The sequence below is a fragment of the Thermothielavioides terrestris genome, chromosome 4, assembly GCF_000226115.1.
Source record: "Thermothielavioides terrestris NRRL 8126 chromosome 4, complete sequence".
Taxonomy (NCBI): Eukaryota; Fungi; Ascomycota; class Sordariomycetes; order Sordariales; family Chaetomiaceae; genus Thermothielavioides; species Thermothielavioides terrestris.
The window spans coordinates 3,906,720-3,926,407 of NC_016460.1; the positions used below are offsets into that span (position 1 = coordinate 3,906,720).

Below are 19,688 nucleotides of genomic sequence, written 5' to 3' on the forward strand. Positions count from 1 at the left end.
AGGCGGCCTGGGTGGACTACTTATGCCCACGATAGCTTCATTCCTAGGACTTTGGAAGCCGTAGGTAGGCGCCGACCCAGGAGTTGGTTGCCATTCCAACACTCCAATGACACCTCGATCCTAAGATTAGGGGGACTTCTGAGCTTCACGAGAGAGTTTCATGACCTCCCTTAGCGTGCAGGGCCACTTGCACAGGCCGAATTGGTGCAGCCCCTGTTGTACAGTACATGTGTTGACCAGCGGGATGAAGGGCCAGGAGGGCTCAGAGCGAATCATTTAATTGCCCAAACAACCGGGTGTGCGGTCGGGCAACGCCCAGCTGCTTCCTACGTCAAGGTTTCCCAGCAGGACGGCGCGTAGAAACACGCCGGCGGCACAATGACAATCCTACCTAGTAGTTTCGGCCAGTTGGGATGCAGCCTCGCAATGCTTGTGGCACATCTCCCGAGATCCTGCCCGCCTACTTTGCTCGAGAATAACGGGCGGCCGTGGAGGGGGGACTGGGATACTGAAACGGTACCTGTAAGAGAGTTGCCAAGCCCGGCGCCTGAGGTGCGCTAGTGGACGACCGGCGCAGCTGCCGTCTCATGTTTTGCAGCTTGGTGTGACAGGGGGCCGGGGCTTTCGAACATATACTAGTTTGTTGAACAACACCCTTGCAGTTCCCACGAGAATCGCCCGAGCGATCTGAAGATCGCAGTCTGTCTCCGTCCCGCAAGTCCCCACAGGCCACATGTTGGATGCAAGAACAAGGTCCAGCACGCAGTCATGGAACTTTATTTTCCCCTGGCGCCCATGCTCCTCCTGGGGCACAGGAGAAGAGTGTCTCGAACGCAGGTGAGCTGCTTGATTTGGCCCTTCAGGGGCACACCGTTTGTTGGATCCTTCTGGCGTTGTTCCAGTCTCCATGCTCGAAAAACTGCAGAGTGCCTGAAAAGAATGGTCAGTCAACCGGGGGACTTCCTGTGCACAACTTCCGTCCACCATTCGAGCGAAAAGTACACAGCATGCGGCTCAGAACTGTGCATGCAGATGCCCTCGTAATCTCGGCATGACGGCTTCTTCAGCCAGAAAGATGCCAGTCTTCCAGTTGCTTCGACGTCCTCAACATCAAAGTGCCCGTCGTACTCGACCAGGCGAACCAGAAGTCAAGAAGCTGCATTCCGGGAACAGCAGAGTTGCTGATTGCTTGGTTGGTCACATGGCTCAACCAATGGCAACAGAGAGCCCAACTTTCTGGGGGTTAGGGTTACCTGCCGGTTGGCGGTGAGGGCCGCAGCCCTAACGGAGCATGAGCGCCAAGACTTCCTGAATCCACTTCAAAATTTCCAGTTCCAGATATTGCCAATTGCCCACGGCCACTGCAGCACAACTCCCACCCATCACGAACGATCAAATCTCGCATCTCCCCCAAATCACCAGAAAGCACCCGCCAAAATGCCTGGAGGTGTCACCGTTCGCGATGTCGATGTAAGTTTTTGCAGTTCTCCGCCATGAACGGCGTCTGCAACCGAAACCCGAGCCTTCTTTCGCTGAGTCGCCGCGGGTGTTCCGCCCTGGCCGACGGTGATGGACCACTGGTCATCACAGCAGCAGCCCGGAAGATGAGAGGAGCAGGCGTGAGGGGATCGCAAGATCTCTGAAGACGGAATTTTGCTAATCATTGCTGCTGCGGACGCAAAGGCTCACAAGTTTGTCGGTAAGTTTGGCTTTGGCTTGCATCAGTTTGTGGAGTGCGAAGTCTAACGCTCGCCAGCGGCCTACGCGGCTTTCTTGAAGCGTCAGGGCAAGCTCCCTGTTCCCGGTTAGTTCCCCCGGCCGACAACGATTCTACGCAGACCGATCGAGCCAGCTCTGACGCCAGATCTTTGCAGGTTGGGTCGACACCGTCAAGACCGGCCCGGCCAAGGAGATGCCTCCTCAGGACATTGACTGGTTCTACGTCCGCGCCGCTTCCGTCGCCCGCCACGTCTACCTGAGGAAGACCGTCGGTGTTGGCCGTCTCCGCAAGGTCCACGGCAGCGCCAAGAACCGCGGCACCCGCCCCTCCAAGCACGTTGATGCCAGCGGCAGCGTCGACCGCAAGGTTATGCAGGCCCTCGAGAAGATCCAGGTCCTTGAGAAGGATGAGGAGAAGGGTGGCCGCCGCATCACCCAGCAGGGCCAGCGTGATCTTGACCGTGAGTCAAACCTCCAATTCGGGCAGTGGCGGTCAGCTCTAACGCGAAAGCAAACAGGGATCGCCCAGACAGTTGCTGAGGCCGATGAGGAGGAGGAGGAGGATGAGGAGTAGACACAGCTCTCCTGGCTGAGGTGTTTCACCTCCCAAATCTCTCCATCGAAGAGGGAATTTGCTGGGCTTCATTAGGGCTAGTGGCAATACGCAGTTGGGTTGGGTCTGGTCATGATTCCCGGTAGCATCTGGTTTAGGCGTCATAAAAGGGATTGTTGGCTTCCTCGATCACATCCTGAGCCATCCCCGCTTTACCCTCTCTCGGTCATCTTACTCTGCGTTCACGTCAACCTCCACTGACACAATTTAAGTTGCCTCCAGCCCGCTCCGCAGGAGTGTACTGCTGGCTAGTTCTCAACCTTTATTTTCCTGCTTTTCAGCGTTTCATACTTCCCAGTCTTCGCCGTGGTCCAGCGTGCTCGTCTCTCATATCTCGACGCTCTTTTCGCTCCGGTCTCCCCTTCTCGCTCTTACGCGAGACCTCGTCTTTCTCCAAGCTCCCCATTCCCGATTCTCAGGAAGGAACCTGTGCGAGTTACAATTTCAAGACTTTGCGCGCCAGAATCTGGCTATACTTCCCCGTCACTTCTCCCACCACTACTTCAGCAAATCTGGCCGCTCACCTATTCGTTTCAACTTCAAGCTCCGCAGGCTTCTTTCCTCCATCCCGCGATTACCGGCGAGCATCGAGTCTGCAGCACCGACTCTCAGCCCCATCGCTCTTTTTCCTTTTTTTTTTTTTTTTTTTTTTTTTTTCTGTTGCCACCTGGCTCGGTATGAACGACCAACTTGTTTCTCTCTTGGCCTGCTGGTCGCCCTTCGCTAACTTCTTGATTACGACGTTACCTTGGGTCAATGGACACTGACGATCTTCCCAGGGAGAAATGTCTGTCATGGACCTCAGTCCAAACGACGGCCTCAAGCTCCTTGGCTTGACAAATTTACACGTGGCCGTGATTCGGGGTGAGAATCGCGAAGTCGCCAACATCCTCGCACAGGGAAACAAAAAGGAGGTCATCGAGTCTCGTGACTGGGAGGGCACAACTCCCTTGATGACGGCGGTCCTCACGGGCCGGCTTGGGATTGCTCGAATGCTCTTACGAAACGGGGCTTCAAGCGAGGCTAAGGACCGAAAAGGGAACAAAGCTCTCCAGTATGCGAGATCCAGTTTCTTCAAGGAGAAACTCGTGATTTACAAGCGGCTGGGATTACCTCCGGTTTCCCGTAAGCAAGAAAAGAAGCAGCTGTCGATCGCGAAGATCTTAAGATTCCCGAGAGCATTGGAGTCCTGGTGCGTTCCCTCCCTCTTGTTTCCCTTTTCTCCCCAATCCCGTACAGGTTGTATACTAACACCACTCGTGATGCAGCCGCCGTGGCGGCCGTCACAAATACTCCGCCGCCATCTTTTGCAAGGACGGCCAGAACTTGAGCGTCCTGAACCCGAGCTTGCAATTTAATAACGCAAAACAACGCCTCGAAAGAGCCACAGCCGGGTTTATTGTGTCTGCCGCACTCCCCGGTGTGACGACGGCTGCCACGAGTGGATGGCAACCCAATGAGAGCAGGGGGGCGAATGTTCTGAACAATGCCAGATATACTCAGCTGGTCAGAGACCTTGCCGGTGTCCTGAAGTTTGAGATACCTCCGTCGTTCCATGATAACAACAAGCAGGCTCTACCTGAGCATCACGGGCGATTTCAAGCCTCACACACGGTTCGTGGGCTCACGACGAGACATCCGTGGTTGGTCAACAGGCTGACGCATAGAATAGGAGAAGAAATTAGCCGTATTTTGGGTCATTGCCACTCTCCAGGCCGTCCTCGGTACGACGGACCTTAATCGCGTTCGAGAGCTCAAGAATGCCGCCCTACCTGAAGCCTTGCGAGAAGCGTGGGTCTTTTTGGACCACACCCCGTGTGGCGACGTGAGTACTGCGCAAGGCCCTTCGAAAGATGCGATTCTCTTCTTTCTGACTGACCTTGATCTCGGATAGTGCTGGGCTTTTCTCGAGTGCGTAAAGCGGGCTACGGGAATCGCCATATTCGTCGAAACACGCCCTTTCTTTGTCAGATGCCATCGCGAAAACGTCGCCGGTTGCCCCAATTGCTCCTGTGAGAGTTGCCAGCAGCGATATGGAGTCCAACAGTCCCGTAACCACATTCCGGACGGCGAAGACGATCCTGCGGCGGACGATGTTGAGACCGGATCTAAGACCACTGACTCGGCTCTTGCAGCGACAGTTGACCAAGGAGCAGACCTTCCTGGCCATTGCCATGAAGTCCAGGACTATCTACAAGATCTGCTGGGGGGTGAGATTGCTGACCACCGAGCCCCGGGTGCTTCAGAGAGGTCGCAAACAGCGCTCCAGCCATCGACATGCAGGCCGCCCGAATTAAGGCAGCAGCACGACTCGCCTGCCTGCAGGTATCCGCCAACATTCCCACAACGATGGCGGCAGTTCTTCTCAGACACAGCTGGCGTGTATGCTAAACCCATCAGTCACCGCCCTAGGGACCCTGTTGGCAGCGAGGGCACCCCGGAACTGCGTGAACCAGCGTCAACCATGGCTGGCCGCTCCGCGTTCTTCGCATCACCGCCCAACAAAGTTTCTGCTCTAGAGGTGCAGATTCCCAGTCTCCACCCGGACCTTCGTGGAGAGTACGACCGAATTTCCGACACCTCCGGCTGTCCGTCTCAAGCCCGTCCTCACTCTGGCACGGCCAGCTCAGAAGTCTCAAGTGCCTCGAAGCAGCACAGGAACAAAAAGAAGAAACAGCGACTCACACTCCAGCAGACAACGCGCGCCCTCAACCTCGGACGCTTCGCCTACAATGCCGGTGCCGGTGGACTGCTCCCCGCTCCCGCGCCCGGTTCGAAGACGACCACTACTCGCGGCGGGCAGAAAAAGGTCGCTGCTGCTGCCAACGGCACAGGGAGCAGCAAGAAGAAGCCCCGTGCTCAGGCGAGAAAGGAGGAGGCACTCCGAGCCAGGAGTGCCTTTGCTCGAGCGGTACAGCACCATCGGGCGAAGCGGGGCGGCAAGGACTGAAGATGGCTTTTTTTTTTCCGGCATTCGGGCCCCTTGCCTCCTGGAAGCGAGGCTTGCAATCGGCGTAGTTGACCTTGGGAGGGGATTGGCTAACGGTGTGTGGAGAGCTGAGCTGATTGCGTGATACCGGTGCTATGTGTGCATTTGCCTTGTCCTGATCGAGGGTGACCTCGGCCGACGCGCCACGTGGGTTGGGGGTTGGGACAGGAGGGTTCGTTCGCGGTGTGGCTTCCAACATGTTAACCAAGGCTTGCCTTCACAACCACCTTCCCCATCTCACTGAGGCATTCGTTGTCTATGCGGGTTTCGACTGGGCGGGATCAGGGTTTGTTCATCTTTCGTGTTGACGTGTTTTCGAGAGGGGATTTCCGCGTTTGGGACAGCGGAGCTGGAAATGGCACAGGAAGTCTCAACTCTCCTGGCGATTATGTTCCCAATGGATCCTGCGCAGTCATGCTGGGGTCCAATGCAATGGCCTATCGAAGCAGGGTGGTTCCAGAATCGAAAAATGCCAGTTCGAGGGCACATGGGCTTCGAGGCGTTGTGGTCCCCAATCTTTCAGCGCTTTGATTGAGTCTTTGCATCCTGAGGAGTCATCTTCAAAACCCAAATTGCTTGTAGTGCATTGTATATGATATACATACGAGGGAACCAGGTCCCATGAATTGCACTGTGAAGCAGCAAAACTGCCAGCGCATCTATGGTGTCGTGGGTATCAAGTCAACCACGAAAATGTTCCGCCCAATTCCACAGCCAGACCCATCCTTTCTGAGCCGCCAGTTTCTCTAGCCCCTCAAGACCCATTTCTCAGTCAATCGAGTTCACCACAATGCCGGCTTTCCATCGTCCTGTCCTGTACTGCCGGCAATGTGCAGACATCTCAAATAGCAGATCAAGGGCAAGAGTCATGACTCTCCAACCTGCCACAGCATGATCGCTTAGGCCCACTTCGCCAGCAAAGCCATCAAGGCAACTCCCACGGCAACGCAGGCGTACGCCGAAAGCTGCATCCCCAGGCCTGCTTTCCGCATCTCCGGACTAAACATGAATTCGTGGGCCACCAGCTCAACAAGAGCGGTGTACATGAGAATGCCTCCGCTGATGGCGTCGAATACGCCGTTAACGACCTTGCTCGTGGCCGCGTCCAGCGCAAGTGAATGGGTGGCAACGAGCCCCATGCCGATCGAAAGCGGTGTGCTGATTGAGTACAGCAAACCGAGGATGTACGGCGTCCATCTCCGGGCGCCCTGAGGCCACGTCACGGTGCCGAGTCGCGACCCGAGACCGAGGCCTTCAAATGTTTGGTGGAAGACCAGGACGACGAAGAGAATGATGAAGTCGTCGGTGACGGCGAGGGTAAGTCCAATGAAGATGGAATGGAAAATGACGCCGAACTCGAGAATGAAGATGGCGGTAATCTGCGCGGCGTATTGGGCGTGTTCGTTGGGCTCGACATGATCCCGCTGGTGGCCCAGGTGATCCTCTCCGCCCGGGGGGTAGCTGATGTCGTTACCATGTACCGGGATCCTGTTCCTGTCGAAGAAACCGGTCCCCGTGGCGCCAGCGGAGCCCTTAGCCGGCGAGGCGGTCCTGGCGGGCTTTGCCGAGCTAAGAGCTTCTGCATCCTGGGGCTCCTTCGGCTCCCGATCCTCCTCTCCATGAGCGTGGCCGTGAGCGGAGCCAAAACCGAAATCGAACCGCGAGACAATGATCTCCACGAGGAACATGACCATGACAGTCATCAAGCCGATACCCATGGCCCAGTCGTAATCGGGCAGAATGTCGGCGAGGCACTCGTCACGCAGGTTGTCGGCGGCTGGCGAAAGGAGGTGCATCCAGGCCGTCGCTAGAATGACGCCTGTGCCGAAGTACTTGGCGACGAAGAAACACAACCTGGGCACCCGCATCCTGGCAGTCCTCGCAAGGAAGACAGGCAGCAGCGCACCGATGGCGGAACCGATAAAGATGATGAAGATGGATGCAATCCGCAGGCCCCAATAGTCTGTGCTGGATGGCGAAACCTCGCACTCCGGGACAGACGCCGCGTCCGCGCCGTCGTCCCGTGCCAGCAAGACACGGCGATGAAGTGCCCGATGCATTTTCCGACTGTGGATCGCTCTCCAGCGACCGATGTTTTTGAGTTGCTTGTCTGCCGAGGCTCAAGAGAAAGAAAGGGGGGGGCTAATTCCGGATTTGGAGACACAGCCCTTCTTCTGGGAACACGGGAACTGGAGTGTCGAGGCGGGAGATGACTCGAGAAAGAGCGAATCTTGAACCTGCCGTGTCGGAGGGTTTATGACCCGTTGAGAGCACGTGTTGGACTGGTATCAAGAGAACAAGAGAAAACGGCTTCGTCTGCACGGTCAAGGCGTGATGGACATGAAGTCGACTAGAGCCGCGCAACCTCCTCCTGGAGGGCAGCGACGTAATTATACCGCAGCCTGAAACTCGACGGGTCGAATAAATTGGATGACAGCTTGGCGTGGTGACAGCTTGGCGCGGTGACAGCTGAGTGTGGTGACAGCTGAGCGTGGTGACGGCCTGCAAGGTGCGTGGTACAAGAGACTCTCAAGGTAGGGCGTGGCGCGAGAACCTTGATGGCCAAAGTCCTGGAGGGGTCTGCATCAGCACGCACAGAAGCAGCCACGGCGCATAATAACAGTAGTAAAGTGGAACACTCACGAGGAAGGAAGGTCCCCTTGCAGCCCTGCTCCCTCATCGAACTCTGTCCTGGGGCTGCTCTCTCTCTTTTTCCCTCTGCTTCGGTGAGGGGAAATGAGCAGCACCTTCGTATCTCTCTTTCCCTCTGCTTCGGTGAGGGAAACGAGCAGCACCCTCGTGGAGGTGGCACGCCGTAAAGTTCGGCAAGGATTCGGAGACACGGCCCCAGCCGAGTGAAAGAAGAGCAGAAGGTTGCCGCAGGATGCTCGCAATCGTGGGTTGCAGAGACCAAGCAATAATCCCATGCGAAAGACGCAGCCTGGGTGAGACTGCGCAACAGAAAGGGAACTGCTTGCGATGGCGGTGCGCCACTGCGGCACGGGCTGAGGACCTTGACGACCGGCCTGATCTTGCTCTCAACAGAGGCTCATCGACGTCCACCTGTCGCACTGCCAGTTACGACCGTGCTGTTGCAAAGGATTCACAGATGTCTCCTCCACCAGCGCACACAAAGCTCGCACTTGCTCCTTTTTTTCCCTGCTTCAAATGGCTCCAACTCGGCGGCGGGCGTCTCCGCAGGAGTGTACCGGGCCATCAAGGTTCTCACCCACACCCCAGTCGCAATTGCCTGCCGCCCCTGGTGTGGTGCCGGGAGGGAGTACTGTGGAAGTGGCCAGCCACTCAGACCTCGTCGATTGGAAAGCGCGCACGGCCATTCAGACCTCGCGGATTGGAAAGCGCGCAATCCCGCAAATCCACCTGAGTAATCAGATGCCTGGACCCACTGCCCGTTCCAAACTTCCATGTCGTTCTTGTCCCACGTCGGGGTTGAAAAGTGTCCTCTTCAAAGAGCAGGGCTCCGCATCGACGCAAGTGCTGGACAAAGCCACTGTCGCACAAAGACCACTCCGTAATTGCTGACAAAAGCGCGCCATTACGAAGAGTATTGTATTTCGAGCCCCAGGCTTCGGAATGGCTCGCCCAGTTTGCGCAAGTCGACTCCGGTGCCGAGGCTGAATATAAGCGACTTGATACGGCCCTCCCAAAGGAGGCCGACTCGGAGGTTCTGGTCAAGCCGTGCCTTCAGCACCCCGCGGTACTCCTCCTTTCCCGCAGGTCCCTCCTCGGGCTTGGGTATCCTGGGCTCAGGCTCGGGGTCGTCTAGTCTCCATTCCATTTTCGCCTGGAAGCTTCTCTCCTTCTTCCTGGGTGGTTCAAGGTCGCTCTCGGGCTGACTGTTTGGGTCTGCGCCGAGCAAGAACCCTGCTGGCCTCCTGTTGCTCCACAACTCCATCCCGACTGCCCAGTCGCTCTCGTAGCTGTAGACATTGAACTCCATCCTCGTGGCCAGGGAGCAGTAGTCCTTGGCGAGGACGGCGTAGGTGGCATTGATGTTCCCCATGAGCGGATTGATGGTCAAGGTCGCTGTCAGCGGGGTCCCCCGGTGCGCCGGTAAAGTCGCGAAGCGCGCTCCGAGGGACATGCCACCAGACTTGTTGAGCGTTCCATAGTACACCTCGCCGCCGGCGCTGAACCGGCCGTATATGCGCTCTTTCTCCACCGACTGGCCGTTGCCGTGATTCTCCGCGTTGGCCGGACCGCCAGCGGAGCTCGCAGACGGCAAAGAGGCGTCTCCGCCGAAGTTGTAGAGGCCACGGATGCCGAGAAGCCCACCGTCGGTCGATGCTAAACCCTCAACCCCGTATTTTCCCCTATCATACTGAACCAAGCCTAGCAACGTGCCGCCGTTCCGCAGAGACCTTTCACTGACGGCTGAGAGCTGGACCTGCAGAGACGGTGTGAGTCGCCGGACAACGAGGCCTTCGAGGAGCGACCGTGGCAGGTACAGGCGGCCATAAAGGAGCGTTCCTCCGCGACTGGCCGGACTTTGTTCGGTGTTGGCGACGGCAGGGACCGTCGTCTCAGCTTGCGCGTCGCCTGGCCCCACATCCCATTGCCGAGCTCTTGAGCCAAGGTCGTGTAGTCGTCGGTAGGATCGGAGGAGCGCCGGCAGTGGTATCCGGTCCGATTGGGCAGCGATTCCCGTGAGGGGAACGGTGCTGTGGAGGTATGAGATGGAGCCGTCGACGATGCCCACGCTGCTGAGTTGGTAGCTCGTCGCAAAGTGGGGGGTCGCAAGTGACGAGAGGTTCAAACGGAGCCCTCGAGGGAGCGGGAAGTCGATGAGCTCTGTCTACGGTGTTAGGCAAGCGGACAGCTGCAACAAGCGCGAAGCGGCGGGAGGAGCAAAAACATGCCTCTCGCCGTGGCGTTCAGCTCCTTGTAAGTGTTGTCCTCGTTCCACCCGCTTGCGCTGTAGAAGGCATCGGTGATGTAGTGCATGAACTCGCGCATCTTCCTCTGAACCCTGCGTGGCCGGCAGGATTGGCGCTTTCTGTCACCTTTGGCGTATCATTGAGAGGTTCTGGAAAACTGGAAAAGATTGAGAGCCTTGAGCATCGACGCGGTGCATGAAGTTGAATTGCGTTTGGGTTGCGGCGGGCTGGCGATCTCGTTGCGACGTCCATCCATCCGCTGAGCCTCCCTGCTGTCCTAGTGTCCCTATGATCCGCTTGGCCAATCAGCAGCCAGATAAGGTGACCAGGTAGGTACTACGGCGCTCCAAATCCTTCACTGTCCATTAACCCAAACCCGTTTGCAACTGACCGCCAGCCGAACAATCGCCACAGCAACCAGCTTACCCCGCTACAACCCGATTTTAAGAATCGCCCCTCGCTTAAAACAATCGCCCCCCGCTCTATGCAATTGAAGATATTTTAGCTACCTTATACCTTATAATACCTCTAGGAGCTATAGGCAGAGTATGCACAAGCTATAGGTAGGGTACGCAACTGTGGGTGCCGCAAGGTGCGTAACTGTAGGTGCCGCAGGCGCGCAACTGCCCTATGGGTGCCGCAGGGTACGCAACTGCTCTGTAGGTGCCGTAGGATACGCAACTGCCCTGTAGGTGCCGCAGGGTACGCAACTGCCCTGTGGGTGCCGCAGGGTACGCAACTGCTCTGTAGGTGCCGTAGGATACGCAACTGCCCTGTAGGTGCCGCAGGGTACGCAACTGCCCTGTGGGTGCCGCAGGGTACGCAACTGCCCTATAGGTGCCACAGGGTACGCAACTGCCCTGTAGGTGCCGTAGGGTCCAGTACATAACTGCCCTGTGGTTGCCGCAGGGTACGCAACCGCCCTGTGGTTCTAGGTTGCCGCAAGGTACGCAACTGCCCTGTGGTTACCGCAGGGTACACAACTGCCCTATGGGTGCTGCAGGGTACGCAACTGTAGGTGCTATAGGGTACGCAACCTAGAACTGTAGGAGCTAGAGGCAGGGTATACACAAGCCGTAGGTAGGTAAGCGGGAGCGATAGACAGGGTAGGCAATGTTTTATTGTATATAGCGAAGAGCGATTTTGAAAGTGGGCCAGGTTTGTTTGTTTGGTTGGAGTTAGTTGCAAACGAGTGTCACGTTTATAGACAGTGAAGGATTTGGAGCGCCGTAAGGTACCCCTGCCTGGCATGCTTGGTTTCGGCACGGGCCACTGAGCCTTACAACACTAAACCTACCTTACTTCTTCTAGCGCATGCTCAACCGACATGTTTCTATTTCAACTACCTACTTTGACTTGCACCCGACCCGGTGTCCCCGCGATCGAACGGCACTACTCTTGCCGCTAGAAATGTTTCTTGTGCCTCGACGGCGACGACCATAACCATGCCCATCAACCCAACTACTGCGATTCGCCAAAGTTGTCTCGGCCGCTGGCAAAGACCTTGTCAAAGTCGTACTCGAACCAGCGGATGGTGGGGCTGAGCCCGGCGAACTTCCACACTCCGTCGACTTTGCGGTAGTAGTGCGTGTTGAAGCCGTGCGCATGGCCCTTGACTGCGACATTCTTCAGGCTCTCGTCCGTGTAGACCAGGTGCGGCACGCGCAACTGGTGGTACCCGATGATCTCCGTATCCGACACCTTCTCCCACTTGCTTGCGCCGCCGACGAAGTGCTGAGTCCTCAGCAGCGGGTTGCCCAGCACCGACTTGTCCGAGATCATGGCGATGAATTCCTCTGCCGGCATGGCTTCCCACAGCTTGTTGAGGAACGAGCGGTAGTCGATCTGTCGCGACGTTCCGGAGAAAGGACGGTCAATCAGCACGTATATTCAACGCGGTTTCTGGCGCCTGCGGAAACAAGACATACTCGGAGAGTGGGGGCGATGCACCGTCTCAGTCGTTCCCAGTCCTTCGAGTCGTAGCTGTCCGCCCACTCAAACGCCGCCTCCGTAACACCGAGGTACTCTGTGATTCCCATCAGCCAAATGCTTACCCTCGATCCACTGAAACTTGGAATGCTTGTGACCAACCTTCAAAGGTGATCTGCTGCTTCTGGGCGGCCATCTTGTTCTGTTTCGCTTTCCGAGGCAAGGTGCGGCTCACAAACGTCGAAGATTCCGGTGAGCTTTCCTCTGGCGGGAACAGCTGAGGGGGGTGACGGGTTGTCTTATATTTACATTCGTGCCTACGAGTTGGTCATTTAACGATTGCGGTTACTCGCACCAGACGCCTCTTCCTTCCCTCTCGGCCTTTCGCCCTTTCGGAGTTGGGTGGGGATGTGCGAACCTGCCGCGGGGGAGGGGTCGAACAACGTGTACCGAGAGACTGTTACCATGTTAGGTAGCGCTGCAGCATGGTCAAGGACCCGGGATGTATTGCACCTCACATACGATCTTGGCAATACATCTGAAATCCGCTGAGAACAGCCTGGTTCGCGCTTCAAGATCACCTTTGCAATAGGAGGTTGGCTAGGGCCATCTTTTACTTCCATTCTTCTATCTTCCGACCTCTCAAACCCATTCCTTCAATTACTGGCCTCCTTCGACTTCCTTTTTCAAACCTTCTTTTCTCAGAGCGCTCAGATCTCCTACTTTAGACGGCAATCTCGGCGACTGTCTGCTCATGCCACTAGTGCTTACCTCAAGGCACTGTCTGCAAAGGCTATATACTACTGGTGTAGTGCTTACATCAAGGCTGTTTTTAGGAGCGATCGACAGGTGATCTCCACTGCAGTTCAGAGGGTGCTGCAGTGCGAGATGATGATTCTTGATGCATTGCCCTAAAATGTGCTCAAGAAAACGTAAGGTACCTTATTCAGGTAAATATACTGTTACGGCCCCAACAGGCTTCCTAGACCAATGTTGTACGACCTCCCCAACACGGAACTCGCCATGGGACCGCACTTGCAGCCGCAGGAAGGTGCAGCCCGGCGCCATCGCGGCCTGACCTGCTTGGGCACGGCTGCCTCTGTCCGCCCGCAACTCATTGGTGCGGAAGGTCCCTTGGACACATCGAACATCTCCCGCGTCGGTTTTCTTGGAGGGCAATGTGGCGGCCTGACCCCTTGATATCCGCTACAGCCGCCACGGAACCCAATACATACGACGACCAATTTAGACATGGACCCTCGCGCCCCCGCAAAGTCCGGACAGAACGGAGCCATTCACTTCGCTGGCGCCCATGCCTTCGCCAGTCGGTACCGCCTCGGCTCCGGTTCGGATCCGCCCCAGTTCGGGCACACTCTCTCTGTGTCCAGTGGTGGCCCCTTCCGCTTTCCAAGTTCCAGGCACCCACAAGGCTCTCACATGTCTCTCTCTCTCTTCAACCCCGCCCCGGTCCCCCCCGGCCCGACGACGCACATGGAGTTGGCCTCCTGGCTGTAGTCCCCCTCGTCACCACTCGTTACTTCAGCCCTCGCGAACACGGCATCCGGAGTATCGACATCTTCGACTAGCCATTCCAGCTCCCTCGCCGCATCCACTGTTCTCGATGCCTCAGCGTGGACCGCGCTACGGGCGCCTGTCGACAGCTTCGAAGCCCCATTGCTCATCTGACGAGTGAGCACGCGAGAGTGCGCGGCTGCATGCACTATTATTGCCCGTTTCGCTGTCCCTCTTGTGTTGGGCTTTCTTGTGGAAGTTGGCATGACTTGTTCTTCTTGGTCCGCCCCTCCTTGACTGGGGCCAGCGTTGCTGCTTGCTTGAGTGGTCGTCCGCCCCACGCCCTGGCAACCTCGTTGAGCCTGTCCCAGACCTTCTCCCTCGCGACCGACCGACTCGTGCCCTGCTTGAGCAGCATGTCGTAGTCGGTGTGCATGTGGCGGATATGGGCGCGTACCGCAAGCTTCACCCTGTCCTGCAGGGCCACCGCGTTGGCCCTGCCCACCCGACGGCTGTGCTTCTTGAGCGAGTGCTTCAGGATCTGCGGCAGCTCGGCCTTGGGTATCCGAGGGAAGAGCTTCAGTATTGCCTCTTCAAAGCTCTCCAAGATGGCCGCGTCTCGCTTCTGGACGGCCTCAGCTCGCTGCGCGGCCGTTGCCCTATTCTCGGACATGACTGCGTTGTAGATATACGCGGGACATCGCAGGCCGATTGGCTTGTTCTTCCCGTCAACTACAACGTATAGCGTCTTATCCGCCTCGTGCGTCTTTTTGCGGCAGTGCTTGGTGATGTAGACGTTGCCTTTCGGGACGAATTTGTACCCCTTTGGCATTGGGTCGTGTTCCCGGACTTCGTGCTCGTCTGGATCCGTTTCCGAGGCCATTGTCGACTCTCTTTTGGCCTTCCGTACTGCCATATTCTCGATTTGCCGATCTTTTCCAAGGAAAGTTGCGGGTGAGAAACAATGAGAAAAGGTGATAGCGAAGGCCACTTGTGCGCCTGGAGATTTTGCTGGCTGGCCAGGAAGCAATTGAGATGTCTGCTAAAGATGAAAGACGACCCTTCTGGCGGATACAGCGGCGGGACTTGTTTTAATCTCACCCAGCATTTCTTTTGTCTGTACAACGGTACATGTGAAAGACGGTTTGTTCCCAATTTCCCTACCATGGGGCTTTGTTGAACATACGCCAAATATCAAAGAAACGCTCAAATCCCGGCCGACAGGCCGCCTGATTTCTTTGCCAAGCCGGTCGTTATCGGCAGGAACCTTTTATATTTGTCTGCCGCACCTAGATCCGATGAGCTCCGTGTGAAGGAGATTGTGGCTTTGCGTCAACAAGAACTTCGAGTCCCTCAGGTGCGTCCGCGGCCCCCCTTTGTTCCTAATCCGGGAGCTAATCACTACTAGGCGACAACAATCGATGTATCACGTTATTGACACAGTTCGCCGCTTTCTGTGCCTCTGGAGCCCTGTCGTGGATGCTCAGTCAGAAGAATGCCATACGTTGCCGACCTGCGACTGCAGCACAACGGTCGCTGAGAGCAACCCGGGAGACCCGGAATCGTGACCTCTTACCTCGTTTCACCGCTGATACGGTTGGATCAGGGGCGGCCTAATATCATCCGCCCCGTCTGAGAACGAAAGGGCGTACAAATAGCGCCGCCAATATTATACAGCTCGGTCATCTTGTAATCCATCCCTCATTGTTCACCCGCCGGCTTCGCTACCTCCTCTGGAGGCATAAACGAACCCCTCGTCCTAGCCTTCTGTTCTTCATGGGCCCGCTTCCATTCCTCCGAATGAGGTAGCATGGGTGGGTCTCCGGCTGCTACAGCATAGCGATTCACCCAGTCAACCAAGTCCTGGACGTAGGCGATCTCGTGGCCCGGTGCGTGCAGGGAGTGAAATGCCCGGCCGAGCCCCTTCTCCTCCACGCGCTTGTCATACTCCTTCCTCATCTCCTCCCGACTCGGCAGGGGGACCTTGCCGGCGAAGACTCGAGCAACGACCTGGGCCTGGAAGTCAAAGAGGGAGAAGGTGGCCACGTAGTATGGCGCTCCGACAAAGGCGAGTGTCGGATCGTTGATGTAGAAGATGTCGCGGTGCAAGTTGTGTGCCATCACGCCGTCGGCAGTCACCAGGATGTCCTCGCCGGCCTCGGTGATGGGCGTCGTGTCGGAATGGAGCTGGGGGAGGAACGGGTAGGATATGATGTATCCGGTGGCCACCACGACGCGGTGGATGTTATCCAGAACTTGGCCGTCCTTGAGCACGACGGAACCGGGTATTGGCTCACCATCCCCAAGCTGTTCGCGGCGCCGGGCATCATCGCTGAGTGTGAACGATGCAATCTCGGGGACTCGGGTGGCATTTTCCGGAAGAAGAGATGCGGGAAGGTCAAACTTGCCTCCACGCGCGCTCTGGTAGGTCTTGGTGGCTACGCCATCGATCTCCCGACAGATGTCGAGGGCGGACACACCGGCACCGATGACAAGGACGTTCTGGCCCCGAAAATACGCCGGAGACCGGTATTGCTTGGAGTGTGTGACTCGGCTTGGGTAGCTTGCTTTCCACTCCTTCAGTCCTTGGATGTCGGGAACTCGAGGCATATTGTAGTGCCCCGAGGCCACAACCACCAGGTCGAAGTAGGAGGTGCGCTCGGTGAGCCGGGGACCCGTTGCCCCCTTCTCCAGGGTGACTGATCGAATCTCCCACCGCGCCCCGTCCGGCGTCTTTCGAACCTCATCAACCCTGGTGTGGAACAGGGTGACAGAGTCCACTCCGTGGTTTTTGGAGAGCGTTTGTATGTACTCCTCGACGAGCTTTTGGCTGACGAAGGGCTCCGTTCCTTCCGGCCAAGGTTCCAGGGCGCTGGCCATCAGATACGTCGGCACGTTGTTCTTCAACCCGGCATAGCACGGCCCTGGCGGTGAGAACTGCACCTCTAAGTCCACGGAGCTCGGGCCTTCGCTGATGGCGGTGCCGGGACCCGCATCTGGATCATGCTCCGGAGGCGGCGTAGCATATGCGAACTCCCCGGGCTCGGAAACCCGATAGTCTCCGTGTGAGGGCGTGTTGTTCGGGTAGGGCGGGTCCGGTGGGATGCGCTCGTCGTAATGCCAAACGCCTCCAGCAATGCTTGACCGCTCAAAGACCGTCACTTGAAGCCCCTGCCTCAAGAGGTGAGCGGCAGCACAGACCCCGCTGATACCGGCGCCAATGACGGCGACGGTCTGGCCTCTAACAACGGTCTCCTGTCTGGAGTCGTAGGTGGACATGGCGGTCGAGCGGAGGTGGTCGATGATAGGCGGGGGTATGTTTGTCGTGCCGCCCGGGTTGGCTGAAGGCGGGCTACTTGAACTTGAGGCTGTACACAATTGTCCCTGGGACCGTTATGTTTGATTTTTTCAAGCAAGACAATCTTCCGAGGTCGTGCAGAAGGAGTCGGCTCGCGGCAAGACAAAAACTAGGTGTCTGGTCATGCCACAGATCCATGATCTCTCGTGATTCTGGGCCAACCATACAAGCAACGCAAGGAACTTCTACAAAGCGCGTTCGTGGGGGTTGCGTCGCGCTCGACGTTCGCACTAGTGGGCGAAGGATGATTATCATACCAGCAAACTCGGCTTTTGATACACGGCACAACCAATGGCGTCTAGTACCGGCGGTATATTTCGAAGCACACAATACATGGCGAACATGGCGCCAGCAGTAGTATTCGGCATGTGATGGAATCCCACGCTTCCCAGTGTGTCTAGAGCATGTCAATTGACATAGCAACGCGAGTATGTGTAGTTGGGAAAACCCCGGGACTGTGTAAGCGGTACCCTCTACCCCGCGTGGGAGCCACGGTTTCGCAATCCGGGTTGCCTATGGGGTCATCGATCTGTGTCTGGATACAGCCCGGGTCGACGACCATGCTTGATAATCATCGATAAACCCGATTCATTGCTGGCTTTTGATGCGGGGAAGCCTCGCCGAAAACCGACGATAAGACCGAAGGCAGCGGCTGCTCATTGACGGAGCTGGGACTGAGTTCGCGAGTTGAGAGCCACGAGACTAAGACCGCCGTCCTCATCCTAGCACACTCTACTGCACCGCACCGCACTGTTCCAACGCTCCATCATCCCCAAGATGGCGCCTGCACCAATTGACGAGTCCATTGTCGACACAATCCAACCGCAGAAGGACACCCTCGACCTCCCCGAGCCAGCCCGAGAACGCCTGACAAAGGCGGGCATCGACCTCTCCAACGGCTATCCGTACCGACCGGCGGTGCCCATATACTTACAGGACGTGTACAAGATTCGAGGCGAGGAGCGACCGTACCAGGATGCCGGGGCAAGGGCCGACAAAACCAAGAAGCACCTGCTCTCGGCCGCGACGAAAGTGACGGATTTGACGGCCCACATTGGAACGGAGATCGAGGGGTTGCAGCTAAAAGACCTCACTCCTGAGCAGCGAGACGAGCTGGCTCTGCTCATCGCGGAGAGAAGCGTTGTCTTCTTCCGAAACCAGGACCTGAGCCCCCAGCAGCAGAAAGAACTCGGGGAGTGGTTCGGGGAAGTTGAAGTCCATGTGAGTGAGATACGAACCCACGGCTACTCGCTGATAGGGCACACCCGCTGACCAGTCCATGTTGTATGTACAGCCCCAAACACCCCAGGTTCCCAGCGTTCCTGGCGTGACCGTCATCTGGCCCGACCTCTTCGCGCAAGGCCGGGAGACCAACTTCCGCAAGCCCGGCGGCGCCTCACGCTGGCACACGGATCTTGTGCACGAACGGCAGCCCGCGGGGATCACTCACTTGCACAACGACACGGTGCCGCCGGTGGGGGGCGACACGCTCTGGGCGTCGGGCTATGCCGCATACGAGAAGCTCTCGCCCGAGTTCCGCAAGTTCATCGACGGAAAGTATGCCGTCTACCGCTCTGCCCATCAGTACCTGGACCGCGAGAACCCCACAGCTGGCCCAAAGCACATCGAGCGCATCCACCCACTGGTTCGGGTGCATCCGGCAACCGGCTGGAAGGCGCTCTGGGTCAACCGGGCCATGACCGACAGGATCGTCGGGCTGGACAAGGCCGAGAGCGACCTCATCCTCAACTACCTGTACGACGTTTATGAGAAGAACGTCGACATCCAGGTCCGATTCAAGTGGACACCGGGTACCAGTGCGCTGTGGGATAACAGGTGAGAAGACAACACGGCTGAGCTGCTGTCGATGAGACCAAGCTGACTGTAGCCGCGTCTCGCAAGGATCACTATCCACAATGCGAGCTGGGACTATGGCGGACGGTACCCTCGTCATGGCACCCGCGTCACTTCGCTCGCTGAGGTTCCCTATTTTGATGCCAATGCTCCTACCCGCCGGGAGGCTCTGGGCTTACTCGACGAGGATGAAAAGCGAGCGTTGCAGGCCGCCAAGGAGGCCTAATGATCGGTAGAATTGGCAGTGTGGGGAATGTGGGGAATGTGAAAAGAAGCTGAACTGCGGTGTTGGTGTCGAGGTTGGCTCGAGACGGTAGAACATGAGAATTCCCTTTCGCGTCTCCGTTTACTTGGGCTCAAAGGTCGGAACCATGGGGGACAACATGGGCACGGTAGCTAAACTCGCCGATGTAGCGGCAGAAGGCGTGGTAGCCCAGGTCCATCTACTGTTTATCGCGGAGTTCCTGCTCCCCCTGTCCTGCCCGCTCGCGCCCTCACACCTGCTACCTGTTGTACAGTTTGCCTGCTTTATCTGGTACACGTTGGTGTTCGCAATGAGACATCTTCTGTATGCGCTTCGGACAGGTACCGTTCGAAGTTCTGTACCGTATTGACTGTTCAACCCCGGCTGCTTCCTGTTGTTCGCATGCCTACGCCACTAGCTATAGGTAAATGTAATGTCACGGACATTGTGCCTCTGGCGGACTCGGTTTGGAGAAGCCCGGGGGATATGGAATTGCGAGTCGAAGCCGGTATAGGAGCCCCGCCTTGCGACACCTGAGAGCTGTCCGGTACTGTCGAGCGAATCGCTCACCA

General features: G+C 57.2%; 9 protein-coding genes across 9 annotated transcripts; 4 read left to right on the top strand and 5 right to left on the bottom strand.

The window, feature by feature from the left end:
- Positions 1-1,224: 1,224 nt before the first annotated feature.
- Positions 1,225-2,975, top strand: THITE_2120293 (40S ribosomal protein S19). The gene is made up of 5 exons (XM_003655918.1): positions 1,225-1,470; positions 1,684-1,699; positions 1,757-1,804; positions 1,875-2,180; positions 2,238-2,975. Exons 1-5 carry the CDS (start codon positions 1,438-1,440, stop codon positions 2,291-2,293), a joined length of 459 nt encoding a protein of 152 aa, XP_003655966.1. The 5' UTR covers positions 1,225-1,437; the 3' UTR covers positions 2,294-2,975.
- A 1-nt stretch (position 2,976) lies between these two features.
- On the top strand, positions 2,977-3,866 carry THITE_2120296 (uncharacterized protein). The gene has a single exon (XM_003655919.1). The coding sequence runs from the start codon at positions 3,118-3,120 to the stop codon at positions 3,688-3,690; it is 573 nt and encodes a 190-aa protein (XP_003655967.1). The 5' UTR covers positions 2,977-3,117; the 3' UTR covers positions 3,691-3,866.
- A 728-nt stretch (positions 3,867-4,594) lies between these two features.
- Positions 4,595-5,430, top strand: THITE_2120299 (uncharacterized protein). Its single transcript, XM_003655920.1, has one exon. The coding sequence runs from the start codon at positions 4,797-4,799 to the stop codon at positions 5,280-5,282; it is 486 nt and encodes a 161-aa protein (XP_003655968.1). The 5' UTR covers positions 4,595-4,796; the 3' UTR covers positions 5,283-5,430.
- A 606-nt stretch (positions 5,431-6,036) lies between these two features.
- Positions 6,037-7,546, bottom strand: THITE_2120300 (uncharacterized protein). The gene has a single exon (XM_003655921.1). The coding sequence runs from the start codon at positions 7,379-7,381 to the stop codon at positions 6,221-6,223; it is 1,161 nt and encodes a 386-aa protein (XP_003655969.1). The 5' UTR covers positions 7,382-7,546; the 3' UTR covers positions 6,037-6,220.
- Positions 7,547-8,791: 1,245 nt separating this feature from the next.
- On the bottom strand, positions 8,792-10,481 carry THITE_2120301 (uncharacterized protein). Its single transcript, XM_003655922.1, has 2 exons — positions 10,202-10,481; positions 8,792-10,133 (listed from the first exon to the last, which is right to left on the bottom strand). Exons 1-2 carry the CDS (start codon positions 10,296-10,298, stop codon positions 8,878-8,880), a joined length of 1,353 nt encoding a protein of 450 aa, XP_003655970.1. The 5' UTR covers positions 10,299-10,481; the 3' UTR covers positions 8,792-8,877.
- A 1,054-nt stretch (positions 10,482-11,535) lies between these two features.
- THITE_2120303 (uncharacterized protein) lies at positions 11,536-12,691 on the bottom strand. Its single transcript, XM_003655923.1, has 3 exons — positions 12,311-12,691; positions 12,148-12,245; positions 11,536-12,064 (listed from the first exon to the last, which is right to left on the bottom strand). Exons 1-3 carry the CDS (start codon positions 12,342-12,344, stop codon positions 11,681-11,683), a joined length of 516 nt encoding a protein of 171 aa, XP_003655971.1. The 5' UTR covers positions 12,345-12,691; the 3' UTR covers positions 11,536-11,680.
- A 1,180-nt stretch (positions 12,692-13,871) lies between these two features.
- THITE_2052956 (uncharacterized protein) lies at positions 13,872-14,543 on the bottom strand (the record flags this gene model as incomplete). Its single annotated transcript, XM_003655924.1, has 1 exon — positions 13,872-14,543. The coding sequence occupies one exon, from the start codon at positions 14,541-14,543 to the stop codon at positions 13,872-13,874; it is 672 nt and encodes a 223-aa protein (XP_003655972.1).
- A 741-nt stretch (positions 14,544-15,284) lies between these two features.
- On the bottom strand, positions 15,285-17,173 carry THITE_2120304 (uncharacterized protein). The gene has a single exon (XM_003655925.1). The coding sequence runs from the start codon at positions 16,937-16,939 to the stop codon at positions 15,362-15,364; it is 1,578 nt and encodes a 525-aa protein (XP_003655973.1). The 5' UTR covers positions 16,940-17,173; the 3' UTR covers positions 15,285-15,361.
- Positions 17,174-17,612: 439 nt separating this feature from the next.
- THITE_2120305 (uncharacterized protein) lies at positions 17,613-19,237 on the top strand. The gene is made up of 3 exons (XM_003655926.1): positions 17,613-18,239; positions 18,313-18,854; positions 18,921-19,237. Exons 1-3 carry the CDS (start codon positions 17,796-17,798, stop codon positions 19,096-19,098), a joined length of 1,164 nt encoding a protein of 387 aa, XP_003655974.1. The 5' UTR covers positions 17,613-17,795; the 3' UTR covers positions 19,099-19,237.
- Positions 19,238-19,688: the final 451 nt, after the last annotated feature.